This window comes from Neofelis nebulosa, chromosome 18, assembly GCF_028018385.1.
Source record: "Neofelis nebulosa isolate mNeoNeb1 chromosome 18, mNeoNeb1.pri, whole genome shotgun sequence".
Taxonomy (NCBI): domain Eukaryota; kingdom Metazoa; phylum Chordata; class Mammalia; order Carnivora; family Felidae; genus Neofelis; species Neofelis nebulosa.
This window is the reverse complement of record NC_080799.1, coordinates 1729308-1749705: the sequence shown is the minus strand read 5'-3', so window position 1 is coordinate 1749705 and position 20398 is coordinate 1729308. Positions and strand designations below refer to the sequence as shown.

Below are 20398 nucleotides of genomic sequence, written 5' to 3'. Positions count from 1 at the left end.
CACAGGTGTCAGTCACACCCCAGCACCACTGGATGCCGGCGGAAGCCGGGCCCCTTCTCCCCTTAGACGTGGGGAGGAGGTGCCGTGGCCCCCATGAGTCATCACCTGGACCCCACAGCCCCCGAGGGAAGCCTGGCCAGGCACAGCTGGGACATGCGTGCCCGACGCTGTACTTACTACTGTGGGAAAAGGCTCTCAGAGGAGAGAAACACAGACAGAAAGGTTCAGACGCCAAGTGGCCAAAAAATAATAACAAATGTCCAGTGTACCTAGTTAGTAGTAAAGCTGACCGTCTTTTTATGTTTGTGGGCCTCTCAGATTTCTCTGTCAGTGAGCTGCCCCTACCTATCTTGTGCCTCGTATTGAGCGTACATGCTCTTTGTACTCTGTTTAATCTTTAAACCTTTAATATATGTTGCGGTACCTTCTAATCTTTAACCCTGTTATGTGCGTTAAAGGATCGTCTTCCAGCCCGAGGCTTCTCTCTTCCCTCTGTTTGTGGTGTCTTTTGTCCCCTTTGTCATGCTGGTACTTAGAATTATTAATAAAGAATTTTCTTTATTGTGTCCTGTGCGCCTCCCTGGCTGGAGGATGTGGCTACATGGGGTACTTGGATTCATTCTGCTGCAAACAAGTGAATTCTGGATAACATGTAAAAACCCGTGTCATTAAAGGTATTGAAGAGCTAAAGAGATAAGTCAGAGTCACTGTGCCGGAAGCAGCAGGAGAACGAAAGGCATTTGCCGGTCTGGGCGACCGTGAGCTTCAGCCGACGGCCTCGCGGTGCGTGGCCTCTCCCGATACATTATTGGGAAGATAATAGAAAGCCACTGCCCCCTAAAACTAGGACCCCCCAAATGCTATATATATCCAGGGCAAGAGGGAAGCCAGAACAAATTTGCCCTTTGCCGGTACAGCAAGGAATTTTGACACAGCAGAGACAGGGCCGGCCAGGGAGGAGCTGAGAAGCTTCGCTGCCCACGTGCCCTCGTGTGGACCTGGGGTCCAAACCCGGGATCTTAACACCTTCAGCTTCAAAAGCGAAGGGGTCTCGGCCTGGTCTGTCTCGGTGCCTCGTAGAAGCAAACATAAATTCTTTTCTTTTTTTCTAAGTAACACAGGGGTTTCCTCTCTTCTAGTGTTTAGAGGTCACCCTTGAGCTAATTAACGTTCAGTCTTTCATGTTTTCTCATGTGCATTTAAGATTATACGTTTCCCTTTAAACATGGCTTTGTCTGCTTCTCTCGAGCTCCGATAAGGAGTGCTTTCATCATCAATTCCAAATAATCCGTCTTTCGTGATGCAGTGTTTTACCCTTCTGCACAAAGAGCAGATTCTTGGCTAGTGGTTTATTACCAGTTTTTATCGAGGTGGAATTTACACACAGGAAATGTACAGATCTTACGTATTAGAGATCAAAGAGTTTTGACAAGCCCATATGCCAGTGCAACTAATACCCTCATCGAGAGCTAGAATGTTCTATCGCCCCGCATAATTCCCCTGTGCCCCCCTTCACAGTACTGAGCCGCCATCGTGACTTCCTTCACTCTGAATCAGATTTCCTTTTCCTGGGTCGTCATATAGTTTTGCTTATTCTAGAATTTTCGACCGATGGAAAAATGTGTTTTTGTCTGGCTTTGTTCACTCGGCAGAGTATTTCCAAGATCTGTCCCTATTGGTGCGCGTGTCCGTAGGCTGTTCCTTTTTATCTCCCAGTAGCGTTTGGTCATTTGGCTGTGCAGAAATGTGCTTGTCTGTGCTGCTCCGAGTGAACATCTATAGACCAGCTGGGGAAGAATTGACATCCTAACACTATGAGGACACGAATATTTAGGTCTTCTTTAATTACTCTCAGCAACGTTTTACAATTTTCTTTGCAGTCTTGCTTGTATCTTTAGAAATGTATTCATAGGGGAACCTGGGTGGCTCAATCGGTTAAGCGTCCGACTTCGGCTCAGGTCATGATCTTGCGGTTTGTGGGTTCGAATCCTGCATCCAGCTCTGTGCTGACAGCTCAGAGCCTGGAGCCTGCTTCAGATTCTGTGTCTCCCCCTCTCTCTGCCCCTCCCCTGTTCACGCTCTGTCTCTTAATAATAAATAAACGTTAAAACATTTTAAAATAAAATAAAAGAAAAATGTACTCATAAATATTTCCTTTTTTAATGCTCTTGGTATTAAAAAAATTTTTTATTAATGATTTTATTTATTTTTGAAGGTGAGAGAGAAAGAGACAGAGCATGAGCGGGGGAGGAACAGAGAGAGAGGGAGACACAGAATTCAAAGCAGGCTCCAGGCTCCGAGCTGTCAGCACAGAGCCCGATGCGGAGCTTGAACTCATGAGCTGTGAGATCATGACCTGACCCAAAGTCAGACGCTTAACCGACTGAGCCACCCAGGCGCCCCACTATTGGTATTTTTTAAAGTTTCTTTTCTCGTTTTTTTTTAATTTATTTATTTAGAGAGAGAGCTGGGAAGAGGCAGAGAGAGAGGGAGAGAGAGAGAGAGAGAGAGAGAGAGAGAATCCCAAGTAGGCTCCGTGCTGCCAGCACAGAGCCCAACACGGTGCTCAAACTCATGAACTGTGAGATCATGACCAGAGCCGAAGTCAGGCGCTTAACCGACCGAGCCACCCAGGCGCCCGTAAAGTTTATTTTCTAATTGTGCATTGCTGACGTTTAGAAATATAATAGGGACACCTGGGTGGCTCAGTCAGTCAAGCATCCAACTTCAGCTCAGGTCATGATCTCACCGTTTGTGCGATCAAGCCCTGCATCAGACCCCACGCTGACGGTATGGAGCTTGCTCAGGATTCTCTCTCTCTCCTTCTCTCTTTGCCCTTCCCTCACTTGTGCTTTCTCTCTCTCTCTCTCAGAATAAATAAACTTAAAAAAAAAGAGTTATAAAAACTATTTATATTTGACGTTGTATCTTGCATTCCTGCTAAAATGTTATTACAAATTCTAGTGACTTGTGGATTCTATAGAACTCACTATGGACATGATTATATTTTTATATAGATTTTTTCTCTCCTAGCCATATGCAGTTGTTTTCGTCTCTTGCTAGACCTCCGATGCAATGTCAACTATGAGCAATGAAGTGTGTGTTGTTGGCCTTGGTCCCAGACATCCAATATTTCAACTCAAATGTTGAAACAATTCAATATTTTATCATGCTGGCCCGAGTGGCTAGCTCTTGGTTTTTGAAGATACCCTTATGAGGTTGAGAAAGGTCCCTTCTATTGGTCATTTGCTGAGAGTTTCATGATGAATGGATGCTGGACATTTTTCAAATGCCTTTTGAGCATCTATTGAAATGATCTCACGAATTTTCTCCTTTGTTCTACTGATATGGTGTCATGGGTTGAACTGTGCCACCCAAAAAAGATGCATTGAAGTCTTAACCCTCAGTGCCTAGAAATGTGGCCTTCTCTGGAAATAGGGTCTCTGCAGATATAATCAATTTAAGATGGTGTCGTTAGGGTAGGCCCTCATCTAATGTGACTAGTGTCCCTGTAAGAAAAAGAAAATGCCTTGTGAAGGCGGAGACACACGTGGAGAAGACACAGCCATGTGACGACAGAGGAGGGCTTGGAGTGATGTGTCCACAAGCCAAGGAGTGCCAAGGATTTGTAGCAAACCACCAGAAGACAGAGAAAGCAAGGGAATCTTGTCCCCTAACAAATTGCAGACAGACCATGGCCCACGGACAACTTGATTTCAGACTTCAAGCCTCCAGGGCTGTGAGATAGTAAATTTCTATTGTTTTAAGCCCCTTGGATTGTGGTGCGTTGTTACCAGTCCCGGAAAACTAACACGTGTGCTGAGTTACCTTGATTTGGAAATGTTAAACCAAACTTGCATTTTACTTGGTCACAATATTTTATCCATTTTACATGTGTTACTGGGTTAGATCTGTTTATATTTTGTTAAGGATTTTTGTGTCTGTGTTCGTGAGCAACATTACCTATAGTTTCTTCCAGTGTATTTGATTTTGGTATCAAGATAATTTTCTTCTAATGTCTTTGATTATCAGAATTTACAGCAAAAATTTGAGGAAACAGGTTTTTTTTTAAGTTTATTTATTTTTGAGAGAGAGAGACAGAGACCCATTTATTTATGAACGAGTGAGGGGCAGAGAGAGGAAGACACAGAATCCGAAGCAGGCTCCAGGTTCAGAGCTGTCAGCACAGAGCCCAACAGGCGGCTCGAACCCATGAGCCTCGATATCATGACCCAAGCCAAAGTTGGATGCTTAACTGACTGGGCCACCCAGGCGCCCCCATATTTTTTTTAAAGCTATTTTTTAGTGCAGTTTAAGCATCAAACAAAACTGAGAGGGAGGTGCAGTGATTTCCCATATCTCCTTGCCCCCACCCATGCATCGCCTCCCCCACTTTACCAGCCAGCACCCCCACCGGAATGGTGTGTCTGTTACCAACCTGCACTGACACATTATAATCCATCATTCACCTTATGGTTCACTCTTGGTATTGTTCGTTCCATAGGTTTGAACAACATCGGAGAAATGGCTCGTCTCTAATTTCATTTTCCATGTGTTTGTTACGAGTATACAAAAATACAACCGATTCAGGTATATTAGTGTTGTATCCTGCCACCTCGGTAAATTTTCCTATTCCAGTTCTAGGTGGTGGTGGTGGTGGTTTTAGATTCCTCAGCATTCTCTGCTTCCACAGCCACTTTCCTTTCCAGTCTTCATGCCATTTTCTTCTTGCCCAGTCGTGGGCGAGGACTTCCAGTCAGTGTTGACTTTTAACGTCTTGTCTTGCCTTTCTGCTAATCGCAGGGGGCAAATGTTTGGTCTCTCACTGTTAAGTATGAACCAGCTTTAGCTTCTCACGGATCCTCCTTTACAATTTGAAGAAGTTTCCTGATCATCCTAGTTTGCAGAGAGATGTAATCATAAATGGGTGTTAAATTTTTCCATAATTTCCCATGCATTTTGGGGGGCATTTTTTTTGCATAATGTATTTTTTCTTCAATGTCAATTTTATGCATATGCGATGATCATATGGTTCTGTTAACACAGTGAGTTAAATTGATTTTTCAACTAATTAAACCACCTCCATTCCTGGCAAAAACTCTGCTTATATAATAACACTGCTATCACTTTTTCCTTGGAAGTTCAGTAGAACTTACTAGTAAAGCCATCTGGACCATGAGTTTTCTTTGTGAGAAAGTTTTTTTTTTTAATTGAAAATAATTTAAAGACTTTTTATTTATATTTATTTATTTATTTATTTTAATTTTTTTTTTAACATTTATTTACTTTTGAGACAGAGAGAGACAGAGCATGAACGGGGGAGGGTCAGAGAGAGGGAGACACAGGATCCGAAACAGGCTCCAGGCTCCGAGCTGTCGGCACAGAGCCCGACGCGGGGCTCGAACCCACGGACCGCGAGATCGTGACCTGGCTGAAGTCGGCTGCTTAACCGACTGAGCCACCCGGGCGCCCCAAGACTTTTTAAATGTTTATTTAAAAACATTTTTAACGTTTATTCACTTTTGAGAGACAGAGAGAGACAAAGTGGGAACAGGGGAGGGGCAGAGAGAGAGAGAGAGGGAGACACAGGATCTGAAGCAGGCTCCAGGCTCTGAGCAAAACAGAGCCGAACGCGGACTCGAACCCACAAACCGTGAGATCATGACCTGAGCTGAAGTCGGATGCTTAAGTGACTGAGCCGCCCACGCGCCCCAAATTGAAAATAACTTTTTAACTGTGGTGAAATACACATAAAATTTACCACCTTAACCATTTTTTAAGTACAGAATTCAACGGCATTAAGTAGCACAAATTTAGTGGCTTAAAACAATAAAAATGTGTTGTCTTATTGTTCTAGAAGTCACAAGTGTGAAATGAGTCCTAAAGGATTGAAATCCAGGTGTTGGTAGGTAGGAACGGTTCTTTCTAGAACCTCCAATGGAAAAGTCATTCTTTGCTGCTACCAGATTCTTCTTTTTTTTTTTTTTTTTATGTTTATTTATTTTTGAGAGACAGAGTGTGTGAGTGGGGAGAGGCAGAGAGGGAGACACAGAATCCAAAGCAGGCTCCAGGGTCTGAGCTGTCAGCACAGAGCCCAATGTAGGGCTCAAACCCATAAACTGTGAGATTATGACCCGAGTTGAAGTTGGTCGCTTAACTGACTGAGCCACCCAGGCGCCCCTTCTCTACCAGCTTCTAGAAGCTGCTGGCATTCCTTGGCTCGTGACTGCACCACCCCAGTCTCGGCCTCCAGCATCACATGGATGTCTCCGTAATGTTCGCACTGTTCCCTTCCTCCTATGTGTACCCTCATAATTGCACCTTGACCCACCCAGATAATTCAGGAGACTGTCTCCATCTCATGAGCCTTAACTTTGCACATCTTCAGAGTCCCTTTTTCCACATAAGGTAATATATTCACGGGTTCTGGGGACTAGATGGTCTTTGAGGGGCTAGTCTCGCGTCTACCGCAGCTAACCTTCTGGCTCCCAAAGATTCACATCTATCCAATCTGCAAAATACATCTCTCACATCCCAGTATCCCCCAAAGTCTCAACCCTTTCCAGCACAACTCAAAGTCCCAAATCTCATCGTCTAAATAAGTTAGAACAGGTATGGGTGAGACACTGTCTGTGATTCATCCCGGGGCAGAATTCCTCTCCATCTGGGCACCTAGAGAACAAATGATCTAATCCCCGAGTACGATGGCGCGATAGGCATAGGGTAACAGTTATAAACATTCCCATTTAAACGGGAAGAAACGGAAGGAGAAAGGAATTGCGGTCCTAAGCAATTCTGAAATGCAAGGGAGCAAACTCAGGTTTCAAGGAACTGTTCTCCGTGGTTCAAGGTCCACGGCTGCACCCTGAGTCTTCCTTCCTTTTTCATGAAGCATAGCACGTGTTTGCAGCCGAGTAGTATTTTCAGCCTGTTTCCTGCCTGTAGAGTTTTCGAGTCCGCCTTCTTTCATTTCGTCTTCCTCTGTCCCTTGAAGTCCAAGCTGGTGGTGTTTCTGCTGAGACAAGATGTTCAAAAACCGTGTGGGTCTGACACGTGCGCCGTCACAAAAGAGGCTCGGGGAGCAGGGGGGGGGGGGGCCCGGGCGGCTGAACGTCTGACTCTCGATTTTGGCTCAGGTCATGATCTCACGGTTTGTGGGTTCAAACCCCGCACTGGGCTTGGTGCTGACAGTGCGGAGCCTGCTTGGGATTCCCTCCCTCCACCCCCCACCCAGCCCTGTCCCTCCCCTGCTCAAGCTCTCTCTCTCAAAATTAATAAACATTAAAAAAAGAAAAGAAAGAGGCTCATCCACAGGTCTTTCCTGAATAATCCTGTCTCTTTTTTGCTTCTGCTGAAATGCCACACATCTAATCTAATCTCTCCAAAGAGCTCTCTGTGATGAATACTGTGGCCTTTTGTTCCTTTCCAGGCGCTAGAAAAAGGTTGTCCAGACACACCCCTGGCTTTCTCTCCAGAGCACACTTTCCTGACCGTGAGTCTCCTAATTTTACAATTGTCTGCAGTCCGGATAGGTTCTTTCTCATGGACCTGGGACACAATCTAGCTGAGCTTTCTGCCATTGCGGGACAGAAGCTATTTTCCACTAGCTTCCGGTAATGTGGTCCTCATTTCCTTCTGAGGCCTCACCAAAATTGCCTTATTTTTTTTTTTAATGTTTATTTATTTTTGAGAGAGACAGAGACAAAGCTTGAGCGGGGGAGGGGCAGAGAGAGAGGGAGACACAGAATCCGAAGCTGGTTCCAGGCTCCGAGCTGTCAGCACAGAGCCCGACGCGGGGCTCGAACTCACGGACCACGAGATCATGACCTGAGCTGAAGTCGGAGGCTTCACTGACTGAGCCACCCAGGCACCCCATAATGTTTATTTATTTTTGAGAGACAGAGAGAAAGAGAGACGGACAGAGCATGAGCAGGGGAGGGGCAGAGAGGGAGGGAGACACAGAATCCGAAGCAGGTTCCAGGCTCCGAGCTGTCAGCACAGAGCCCGACGCGGGGCTGGAACTCACGGACCGTGAGATCATGACCTGGGCCGAAGTCGGACGCCCAACTGACCGAACCACCCAGGCGCCCCACAAAGTGCCTTTAATGTCTGAATTGCCGTCTGCACTCGCTTTATGGCAGTTTGGGTATTACCATCTAAGATGATGTGGACTTTCTATACCACAGTCCTCACTAACCGAGTTGTTAACGTGCACGTGTCTGCTGACAATCTGTTCACGGCAATCTAGGCTTTTTCTATGATGCTTGTCGAAATTCTTCCGGTCTCTACCCATCCCCTCATTCCAAAGCCAGTTCCACGTCTGTAGGTATTTGTCATAACAGTCCCCCACTTGGCGCGTGCCAGCACGAGTATTCTGTGCTCCCCCGTGGCAGTGCGGCATGCCATTGTATGGCTCTATGGCAATAAATATGTTCATCCAGTCTGTTGTTAACAGACATTTGGGTTAGTTCCAGTTTGTAGCTATTCAAATGAGGCTTCTAGGAATGAGCCTCTTTTTGGTGGGCATATGCTTTGATTTCCCTGGGGTAAATATCCAGGACTGGGATTTGCCTCACGGGTTATTCTTTCTCCACTCTTGGTCTGGTGTGGACAGCCAGCACCCACGCTCCTCCTAAAGGCTGGTGGGGTAGCTCTCCATCCATCCTGAGCCTATCTAGGGACTATAGGCCGTATCCTGTCCTTGCTGCAGGCCCAAGCTCTGCTCTCCTGTTACCTGACCCAGGCTCCTAAGATTGTTATCTTTTCTTTAATGTTTATTTATTTTTGAGAGACAGAGCCCAAGTGGGAAAGGGGCAGAGGGAGAGGGAGACACAATCCGAAGGAGCTCCAGGCTCTGAGCTGTCAGCACAGAGCCCGACGCGGGGCTCGAACCCACGAACCGTGAGATCACGACCCGAGCCGAAGTCGGACACTTAACTGACTAAGCCACACAGGTGCCCTAGATCTTTATCATTTCTGAAAGCTCTGTGGGTTGTCTGGCCTCGGCTTTAGTTCATTCCTGTAACTTGAAGTCCTCCCTATGTCTGGTACGCTTTCTTGCTTTCGATGCCAGCAATGTGTTAATAACATCTCGGGGAAGGGCTAAAATTGTAGCCAGCATTTCTGTAGTTTTGGAGAAGGAGGATGAATACACTTCTGCGTCCATTCAGACTGACATAAGAAGTCTCTCTTTTTTTTTTTTAACGTTTATTTTTGAGACAAAGAGAGACAGAACATGAACGGGGGAGGGGCAGAGAGAGAGGGAGACACAGAATCGGAAGCAGGCTCCAGGCTCTGAGCCATCAGCCCAGAGCCCAACACGGGGCTCGAACTCACGGACCGTGAGATCGTGACCTGAGCTGAAGTCGGACGCTCAACCGACTGAGCCACCCAGGCGCCCCAAGAAGTCTCTTATTTCAACCTTAACCTTTCAGGAACACACCTTTGAAATGAGTGATACCGATGTTGCCATATTACACGCGAGCAAACGGAGGCTGACGAGAATAAAGTAGCTTGTCCGACGTCTCGTGAGGAGAGCCAACATTTCTGAGATGTTGAAATCTTCCTGATTTCCAGAGCCACAGGCCACATCCCCCTCAAGCCTTCTAAAAGAAGAGATTATGGATGGACTGGAATTTCCTGATTAAGATTGTTGAGGGGGTAGGGGCGACTGGGTGGCTCAGTCGGTTGAGCATCTGACTCTTGGTTTCGGCTCAGGTCATGATCCCAGGGTTTGGGATCGAGCCTAGATTTGGGCTCTGTGCTGAGTGCGGAGCCTGCCTAAGATTCTCTCTCTCTCTCTCTCTCTCCCTCTCTCTCTCTCTCTCCCTCCCTCCCTTCTCCTCTCCCTTGCTCTCACGTGCACATGCACTTGCTCTCTCAAAAAAAGAAACAAGAGGGGTGCCTGGGTGGCACAGTCGGTTAAGCGTCCGACTTCAGCCAGGTCACGATCTCGCGGTCCGTGAGTTCGAGCCCCGCGTCGGGCTCTGGGCTGACGGCTCGGAGCCTGGAGCCTGTTTCCGATTCTGTGTCTCCCTCTCTCTCTGCACCTCCCCCATTCATGCTCTGTCTCTCTCTGTCCCCCCCAAAAAAAAAAAAACAAAAAAACCCAAAAACGTTGAAAAAAAAATTAAAAAAAAAAAAAAAAGAAACAAGAATGTTAAGGAGAAACTGGGGGTTTTATGGCATTGGGTGATGCCACAGGGGCTATTATGAGGGTAATCTCTGGTACCAGGTGGTCTGGGTTCAAATCCCGGCTCTTCTGTGGACTAGCTCTGCGATCTTGGCGTGTCAGACTCTTCTGCCTTAGTTGCTGGGGCATGGAGACCATCATACTACTATTTCGTAGATTTCGTGTGAGGGGTAGGTGAGTTGGTGAGTTTCCAAATAAAAGGCACTTAGAAAGGTGCTCAGCACATAGTAGGTAGACGTTCAATAAACGCTAGTTTGGTTAGTGTGCTTGGTATTTAGTGCTATTGGCCAAATATTTCTGGCTTTCGGTCCTCCGGGCACTTGGGGGTGTCCGCCCTCTGGCTCTTCCTGGTTGGGGGAAGCGCGTCACACTTTTGGCCAGGGAGTTGTGAATGGAGGGCTGCGGGACGTTTCAGTGCTTGTGCTGGATCCTGCCGAGCTCTTTCTCTTTGTCGCGATGGCAGAACTTCCAGATGGTGGCCGCTCCATTGTCTGGGTTTCCAAGGGGACCTTGGCGAGCGTGGCCGCCTTGTTATTTCAGGTGTCTGAGGGTTCAGATCGTTTCTGCAGCAGGATACAGCCTATCCTGACCAACAGGTCAACTATTACTAACGGTCAAGTCCGTAGTCCTCAAAGCGTTTCACTAACTTCTTCAAAAGGCCCCGAGCAGGATGAGGAAGTCCTTGCATTTTGGTGGGACAGCTGATAACAGCCCCTTTCTGCACGTCCACCTGCAACGTGACGTCCCGACTCCACCGTTCCAGTTGTCAGTGTGTGCCTACAGTCCTCGTTTTCCTACATGGAAAGCGATTGATGTGACTCAAACAACAGATAAACAATGTTAATTGGATCCTTGCCATTAACCACAAGGTTTTAAAAGTCAGAAATTCTGGTCTGCTGTTTGCTGCTTCCCGAAGGAAACAGAAATCGTATAAGGATTAGTCTTCTTTGGTGAGGATCTAAAGAAGTTACAAGCAGACAAGTTTCAGTGCACGTTTCCAGGAAATTTCTAACCGTTTGAGATATCTGGCAATAGAGCCCACAACCTGTAAGGACCGAGTTCCTTTTTCTGGAGGCATTCGGAACTGGGCACGTCAGAACCCACCCCTCACTCCCCTTTCCTCTCACAACACCTATGTTTCCAACCCTATCACCTGCTTCACTCTGTGATGTGAGAATCCTGTTGTATCCTTGGTTCCCCCCCCCCCCCCCCCCCAAATGCAGTACCTAGAAAATGCTCAGGCAATGTTTGCAGGAATCAAATAATCTTTCAACCTAGAACCGTGGCCTTCCACCTGGGCTGCGTGTTAGAATCACTTGGGGAGCTTAAAAAAAAAATCCCAAGTCTAGGCCACACCCCAGATGAATTAAATCAGAACTTCTGGGGGCGGGCTCCAGACACAGTGTATCTGAATTCTCCCCAGATGATTAGAAAGTGCAGCAAAGATCTAGAACTGCTGAACTAGAGGCTGTGTGGCCCTGTGTCAAGGGTGTTAAAATAATACATTTAATGTTATCACTCTTGAATAGTGTCTGTTTATACACTTCTATTAGGGTTTTACAGTTTGGAGAGTCCAGTGAACTTTCAAACCTTTAATAAAGATTTTATAATCTAGTGAGGGACAGAGATACCTGCCGAGTAATACCAGGACATCAGCAGTGTGTGTGGGTGTAGGCGCACACCCCAGTGAGTGTGTGTTTGGGGACTGGATAGACGCAGAGTCAGGGAAAAGTGCTGAGCCCATCATTTGATGCAACAAGCCCTGAAAGGAAGCCCCGGTGGCGGTGGCGGAAGGAAATAGCATCAGATGGGGGTCTGTGCATCACAGGATCCTGCAATGTCTCCCCCCCCCCCCCCCCCCCCCCCCCCCCGCGCCCCGTGACTTGGAAAAGCCCATCTGGAGAAAGGGATAGCACTTGCTAGGTTACAGTTGGGGGGGGTTGCGGGGAGAGCCTCTCTGACTGTGTCAGCTCTCTGGGATGTCCTTGGGTGCGGTGATCTGTAACTGAGGCAGGGTCCAGCTGTAGCAAGGAAAACCAGCTACCTGGGGAAGACTGGGACCTTTCTTACGACCCCGACGGGGAGGGGGAGGGGGGTCGGTCTGGGCTCTAGATCGCTATAATCAGCCCCCAGGGGGCGTTGGTGGGCATCAGAATCCGGAGGTCCAAGATTCTGACTTTGGAAACGAGGCCCTCCCTCATGGAGCCCTTCCTGGCGCCCCAGTTTCCTCTTCTGCCATTTCTGCCGCCACACTTTTAGCTCCAGGAGGACCACAGCGTCTGCAGCTGCCTGATGCCTCGGAACCTTCGCGCCTGCTGGAGGCCGCTCCTTCTGCTGAACTCCTCATCCCCAGCATCAGCTCAGGCAGGCTCTGCCCCACCCAGGGGTCCCTGGTGGGGACCGGTGCCCCCACAGCCTCACTTTGGAACAGCCAGGACACTTGCTCTGGTGTCCTGTGGTCCTCCAGATCGGGGGAGACACCGAATGCATCCTCCTATCTCCGGGTCCCGGCACTGGACGGCCAGGGGGAGTGGGTGAGTGAGCTGGTAGGGCGAGTGAGAGTGGGTGGGCAAGGGGGTGGACGAGTGGGTGAACAAGCGAGGGGGCGGGGGGAGGAGTGGGTGAGTGGAGGAATGAACGAATGAATGAGTGGGGGATGGGTGCGTGTGAAAAGCTGGGTGACTGAGCGAGGGGGTGAATGAGCGAGTGGGGAGTGGTGCGTAAGTGAGGAGCAGAGTGAATGAGCAAGCCGGCGGGCGGGAGGGTGAGTGAGTCCTTGCGGACGGGCGGAAGGGAACGAGTGAGAGGGCGGGCGGGTGAACGAGTGAATGAGTGAGCGGAGGGGAGTGGGAGCTAAGGGAAGGGCTAGAGGCGGCGGGGGGAGCGAGGAACGAGCCGGGAGGGGTGCGGGGGCGCGGGGCGGGGAGGGGCCCACGCGGAAGTGCCGAGTGAGCGGCCGAGGGGTGAGCGTGACGGCAAGCGGCCGAGCAAGCGGCTAAGCCAGTGGGCGAGCTGGGCTGGCACCGAGCCCGCTGGGGGGAGCGGGAGCGCGGGCGGGAGCGCGGGCCAATCCTCCGGGCGGCCGCGTGGCCGGGGCGTGGCGAGTCCGGGCAAGGGGCGTGGCAGGCCCGGGTGGGCGTGGCGAGTCCGGGCAAGGGGCGTGGCAGGCCCGGAGCGGGCGCCGCGAGGGCAGGCAAGGGGCGGGGCGGGGCCGGGCGTGGGCGGGGCGTGCCGGGGTGGGCGCGGCCAGGCGGGCGGGCGGGCGCGGAGGAAGTCACGTGGCGCGCGCTCACATGACTGGCGGCGTGATGGACCGGCTGCCGGGGGAGGCAGGCGCGGCGCCAGTCGCGGCGGCAGCTGAGGCGGAGGCTGAGGAGGAGGCGGACCCGCCGGCGGCAGGTACGGCTCGCGGTCCCCCGGGCTCCGGCGCGCGGTCCCGGGCCCGCGTCCCCCGTGGCCCCGCGACCCTCGGCTCCCTGGGTGTCCGCGGCGCCCCGCGTGCCCCTGCCACGCCGAGGAGCGCGCTGTGGCGCCGCGGGCCGGGGGACCCGAGCACCTGCTCAGGTTTGTCCCGGCCGCGCTCTTCTGCTCGCGCCTCCCGGTGCAGGGCCCCCTCGGGGACGGACGTCCCCCGCCCCCCGCGGTGCCGCCCCGCCCGGCCGCGTGGGGCGCAGCCCAGGACTTTGCGGGGCTCCGACGAGAAATTGGGAGTTCTCCCCAGCAATCCGGACACACTTCGCCGGGAGTGCTTCCGAGCTAGTGGATGAGCGTGAACACGGAAAGGCGTGCGCCAGGCTTGGCTTTTCTAGCATGCTCCCTGTTGAAAAGTTCCTTCCTCTAGTCCTAGCCCTCTAACTGCAGAACCCACGTAGGGGGATGTTGGTAGGAGTTACTACCTCTTCTTGGTGCGGGCCGGGGGGGGGGGGGTGCATGAGGTTGAGGGACTCCTCCTGGCGGTCTGGCGAGGTGTCTCCAGGGGGCTGTGCTCACCCTAAGTTCTGGGGGGCTACGAGAGGGCTCATTCATTAGGGAGAAACAGGAAGGGGGCGTCAGGGAAGCTGCTGGGGCGTGGGCGTCGGACTCGACTGACTAATTGATAGGAAAGATCCTGGGTGAGTCTACGTCTGCACTGAAGTCCCCCACCCCCAAAGTTGGTCTTTAGATTTTTCATTTCACTTGGAGCTGGGTAAGAGGACGCATGTGATGGCTCTTGCTGTTGGTTAGAACATTGTGTCCTCGAGGTCTCGCGTTGGCGCCCAGCGTGGGCAGTCCCTCTCACCTATACCGGGGCCGTGGCGTCGTCCCTTTGGCTGGGTCACATTTGGAAATGGGAGGCTGTTTCCCCTCGGATTATAAAGCAGTTCATAGTTGCTGGATGTGGTGGTGGTGGTGGCTCAGGGGTCTCTCTGCAGGTACAGGTAACTGCAGGAGGTGTTTGAGGCAGGACTCCACTTATGGCTGCCAGTTATGGATGGCACCAGCTCTCCAAGACTGCCTTTCCTGCAACTTGGTCTGGAATTTCCATGGTAGCTGGCCTCCTTTGGGGTCGTGGCGATTTTATTAGGCCCGCTCATGGTATCCACAGTGTAGCCAGTACCTCTGTGTTTACAGAGGGCTTTCTATAGCCGGCTGAGTCTCAAATTCAGGGTTCACGGATTGCTGGGATGTAACCTGTCATTTCATCCCATTTAAAATCTTTTGACCATCCCATGAGGCAGGTGACGTGGTAGAACAAACCTTTTTTTACACTGGGATAAAGAAAACCCAGAGGCAAGTGACTTGCTTGAAGTGGGCAGTGTTAAGGAGGCACGGTCAAGGTGGGAATGGTGGTTGGGTGGGCTGGAGTCAGAAAACCTAAGCCTTTGAGACTGAATCTTGTCCGTCGACCATAAATGTGAATCTCACATTGATTTTGATTTGTTGAAGGGTTTGTGTTTATGGATACAGAATGAATTTTCTCTGGTGTCCCGTCTACACGGGCAGAGCCCACGCGTAATCGTGGGGACTGTGAGGTCTAGGTCTTTGTGGTGCTTTTGAGATTGTGAGCAGAAATTGTGTTCATTTTTTCAGCATTAAGAGTCTTATATTGTGGTTCTTTGACGTTTAAGCTGTGAACGGTAACTCTCAAAACATTTAACTTTCAATTAAGCAGTATATGGATAAACACATTTTCTTTGAAAAAAATGTAGAACATTATTAACTAGGTGGAAATCTCACCTCGATTGCCATCACCCTCTCTTTACCAGAGGTGACAGTTGTTATCAGTTCGGGATGGATTCTCCCCATTCTATTTTTATATTTTATACATTCGCATTCCCAGGAAACATCCCGCTTTGTGCCTATGCGCCCGTGTTTCCCCAGGATCGTGTATTAGTTTTCTGCCGCTGCTTTAACAATTTACCGCAAACATGGTGGCTTCAACAGCACAGATGTATCATCTCCCAGATCTGGAGGTCAGCAGTCCACAATCGGTTTCCCTGGGCTAAAACCAGGTGTGGGCAGGGCTGCGTGCCTTCTGGAGGCCCTGGGGAAAATCCATTCACTGGCCTTTGTAGCTTGCAGACGCCTCCCACATTCCTTGGCCGATGGTCCCCTTTCTCCAGCAGCCATGAGCACGTCTTTCACATGCTGTCATTTCTCTGGTTCTCCTTTTTTTGTTTCCTTCTTTCCCTTTGAAGGACCCCTGGACTACATTGGGCCCACCTGGGTAGTCCACAGCCCGTGCCCTATTTTAAGGTCAGCGGCTTGGCGACCTGAATTCCATCTGCTACCTTAGTTTCCCTTCTCTGTGGAAACAACAGATTCAGCTTCCAGGGGTTAGGTCGTGGACGCCTTCGGGTGGGAGGGGCGTTATCCTGCCTCCCATGAGTAGATGCTGTAGGAGTGGAATTGCCAGGTCACAGGGTTTGCACCTCTTTTGTTTTAACGGGTAGTGACGCATTGTCCTCTGTGGTGCCTATCACCCGTTTAGTCAGCAACGTGCTTTATTAAGAACATCGTTTCCTCAGGGGCGCCTGGGTGGCTCAGTTAAGCGTCCAACTTCGGCTCAGGTCACGATCTCAGGGTTTGTGGGATCGAGCCCTGTGTCGGACTCTGTGCTGACAGCTTGGGGCCTGGAGCCTGCTTGGGATTCTGTGTCTCCCTCTCTCTCTGCCTCTCCCCCACTCTGTGTGCGTGTCTCTCTCTCTCTCTCTCTCTCTCTCAAAAATAAACATTAAAAAAAATAAAAACCACACCCTTTCCTCATAACCTCATCAACACTAAATACCATTTTTTAAACTCTTCAGATTTACAAGAATTAAGAATGTGTCTCATATTTGTTTGGACTTCCATTTTCTCCAGTGTTAGTGGAGTTTAGTTTCTTGTCATGTTTTCATCTTGTGTGGCCTCTCTGAACTCCCTGTTCATATCTTTTGCCCATTTTGTTAGGAGTGTATCTTTTTTCATGTTGAATTGTAGAATTTCTTTTTTCATTTTAAACATAGGCTGTTTGTGGCTTGTACAGTAAAATTATAACTAGCAAAATGTCTGATTGGAACATTCTACTCTCTGTGCGGGATGAGAGTTTATTTCAGGGCCTCTTTTGAGGCTATAAAGCTCAGCAACTGTGACGTAGAATAAGAATGGCAACCGATGAATGTGATAGATGCTTGATTGTGCAATTTGATTTTTTGAGGTTGCATCATACCCTGATAAAAATATACACGCATGACCACTGTGTATCGTAGGCCCACTTTCCTGCAGTCTGATGGACCTAAACTTGGTCTTTAGCCCAAGGGAGAATCGGCTTCAGTTCTGTTAGAGTGGCTCAGTGGATGGCATTCCAGACATTCCATTTGGTTAGGAAGCTCCCAGCCACTTGTCTCCTGGTTTTCTCTGGGGTCATGCCTGAGCTCTGCTCATCATTGGAGCTCCTGTGCACCGGCCCCCACCTTCTCTGCGTGCCTGGGCCCTTTCCTTGCTCTCTCTGCCCCAGCCACCACCCCTCGCCTGCTGCTTTCTGGGTGTACGTGGTCAGAATTCAGTGAGCTGTCACTTAAGATGTATGCATGTGGGTTAAATTATATCTCGAAGTGCTGACTACATTCAGAAAAAAAAAACAAAAAACAACAACCCTTCCCGTCCACCCTGCTCCCCTTCATTACACGCATTTTGATTGTAAACTCCCGCCAGGCAGAAACTATTATTTTTCTTTACATACCAGCATCTAGAATAAGATCTGCTATGTAGAAAAGGCTTAGATGTTTAAATAGAATTACGTTTTCATCGTACGTTTTTTAAGGATAGTGTCACATTTTAACTTGGTAACAGTGGTAGCTGTGGAAATATGATTTAAGTTTGCTTCCTTGGTCTTTCAACTCTCTGTCATACAGACGTACCCAATTTGCAAGGTAAAATGTGTCAATTTGAAGAAAGAGGAACTAACTGAATCACTATTATGTAGAACGGATTTTGCCAGAATTTGTGGTTAGCCAGAAAGTGATGTGTTCCGGGTGGGGGAATTCTGTTTTGGTATTATTTTTTCCTTCCTAAGAAAAAGACATCACAAACAGAGATGTTTTGCCCACGCTGCTTGCTGGGGGGAGCCTGGAGCGGTGAGTGTCGGGACAGGGGCTCCGCGAGGCCTGTCTGGGAACAGGTATGGACTGGCCAGACTTGTGGCTAGGTACTGTCTCTGCGAAGTCCATTTTCATGACCTCCCGAGGGTCTTTCAGAAACGATCCGTGCTGGTAAAGTTTGTTTGCCAGAAGTCTTACGAATGAGTTGTAATCAACCCAGTGAAATTGCATTGTTGTGTGAGAATTTGCGCTTTGAGGAGGAGGATGTTGTACAGGAATGTAACTGCGAGTACAAACGTTTTATAAACGGAGAAATGAGCACAGTTCCACCATTTCAGTGCAACCACTGCATTTTAGCACACGCTTGACTTTTGAACGACACAAGTGTGAACTACGTGGATCCATTTGTATGCGGGGTTTTGTTTTGATCAGTATGGTGCGGTACGGTAAGTGTATTTTGTGTTATGATTTTCCTAACATTTTTTTTTTCTCTAGCTGATTTTATTGGAAGGTTATGGTATAGAACACACACACAAAATATGTATTAATTGATCTTTTATTACTGGTAGGGCTTCCAGTCAACATCTGGCTGTTAGCGGTTAAGTTCTTGGGGAGTCAAAAGTTCTACATTGATTTTCCACTTTGCAGGGGGTAGGGTTGGCGCCCCTAACCCCCATGTTGCTTGAGGGTCAGCTGTTACTTCCTTTTTCCCGCACATATGCTTTTTACGTCTTCCTAGTGCATTTACGCTTTACGGCCTAGCCTCTCCACTCAACATTTTTCTACACTGTTGAAAATAGTCCTCATAATTCTCTAATGCCGGCATGGTACCGCGTCAAGCTCTCGATTCGTGCTTCTGCAGTGCTAACGTCATACGATTTGTGTTAAAGATCCTCTTGCCACGTGTTTTTCAGAAAACGATTCTTTAAATCGAACCAATGTTAACCTTGCCCTCCTGCTTGCACTTGGTCTCTCCTGCTCTGCCCGTTCCCACCTCAGAGGTGATCTCTGTTATCAGACTTTCCTGTTGGATTAGGGTTTCAGTAACCTCGGTTATTGGGCTTTGAGAACGGTGGGGGGGGGGGGGGATGCCCTTGGGTGACCTGTTCAGGGATCTTTGCAGATGTGAGACCTGAGTCCCTCCACCCTCCCCTGAGGATGTCCAGAGAGGCCCGAGAAAACGTACACTGGTGACTCCAGTTTCAGTCAAGCTAAAAAACATGCAGAATTAGACTCTTGTTTGGGGATGCTGCCGCAGGTTACAAAACTGTCAATGAGAGGCAAGGAAGATATCGTGAAAAGTAGGTGGTGGTCGCCTCTGTTAGGAGAAAAGGGGTTTGACCTAAAATGTTTACTGGACAAGGTGGGCTTCTTAATTTTCGACCTGGATGTGTGTTTGAGATATAATTTTGTTAAACTGTCCATAGACATTACAGCCCTTTCTCTGTGCGTGTTATCTGTTTCACTGTAGAAAATGTGGAGGGAAAACCCAAGATCCCAAGATGTCAAGGGCATCTGCTAACGATCTGCAGTTTGCCAGGCAGAGGTGGGCGCAAGGGGTCTTGTTTTAAAACAGTTTTGTAGGCATTCTGACCTCCCTTGTTTTCTACTCTCTCGTTAACATTGGAAGTAGATTTATGGTGAAATACGTGTTTCATCGTATCCTTGCCCACTCCTAATGGACAACCTTGCAGTGAATCATCAGGACGGTCTCCTGGCTGCCGCTGTTTCTGGTGTCTGTGTCTGAATACAGTTGGCGCTGGTGAGCCCAGCTGTTTTGGTGGCCCCAGGGGCCAGCAGGACCCAGACCTGATGGCCACTGGCAGGTGTTGTGGCAGGAGGGATGTCTGGGGACCTCACCTGCTGTTAACGGTATCTCCATGATGGAGACGGCAAAGGCCATCTTCTGTAAAGAGGGTCAGGTGATAGTTGTGACTTCACACTGTTAATTGCCTTTGGGACCGTAATTGCACCTCCCAGCTCCTGAGAAATGCCACTCACTGCTGGGTTTTTGCATTTTCAGCTCCTCAGAGTGTGGGGAAAGTGTGTGTGTGCACTTCTTTATCTCAGGGTGTCTCGTGTACCACCGTTCTTCTTAGGGTGGACAGTGAAGTCGGGAGGCTCCTCGGAGTACCTGTAGAAGGTCAGTTGTTTTCTTTTTGTATTTTAATGTTTATTTTTGAGGGAGAGTGTGTGTATGTGTGAGAGAGCGAGCTTGCGCACAAGTTGGGGAGGGGCAGAGAGAGGGGAGACACAGCATCTGAAGCGGGCTCCAGGCTCCCGAGCCGTCAGCACAGAGCCCGACGCGGGGCTCGAACTCACGAACCGTGAGATCATGACCTGAGCCGAAGTCGGACGCTCAACTGGCTGAGCCACCCAGGCGCCCCGCCTGCAGAAGTTGAGAGGTGAGCTGGCTTGTGTGGCAGTGGGCGTGTTTCCTGAGATGGACTGTGTTATGAGTGGAAAGTGTCCCATCTTTTGCCTCCTGGCAGACCTCCACAAAGGGCATTCTTGGCGACCAGAGGACGCGTTGTATTGATGACAAAGCCTGGCAGAGTGCTTCCTGTAGGAGGTGCCTTTCTCCTCACGGACATCCTGCAAAGTCAGTAGTCTATGAACCCCACTTTACAGATGGGGAAACTGAGGC

General features: G+C 49.4%; 1 protein-coding gene across 4 annotated transcripts in view; it reads left to right on the top strand.

Moving 5' to 3' along the window:
* The window catches only part of SNX8 (sorting nexin 8), a 68639-nt gene that overhangs the window by 15983 nt on the left and 32258 nt on the right, over positions 1–20398 (top strand). For 2 of the 4 annotated variants that reach the window (XM_058712042.1, XM_058712040.1), the window contains exon 1: positions 13463–13591. The exons of 1 other annotated variant lie outside the window; for it this stretch is intronic. In XM_058712042.1, the coding sequence (XP_058568025.1) occupies positions 13486–13591 (106 nt within the window). In that variant the 5' untranslated portion in view covers positions 13463–13485. Of the gene's footprint in view, positions 1–12393; positions 12727–13462; positions 13592–20398 lie in introns of those variants that run through there. One more of the 4 variants, XM_058712044.1, reaches the window with a different exon arrangement.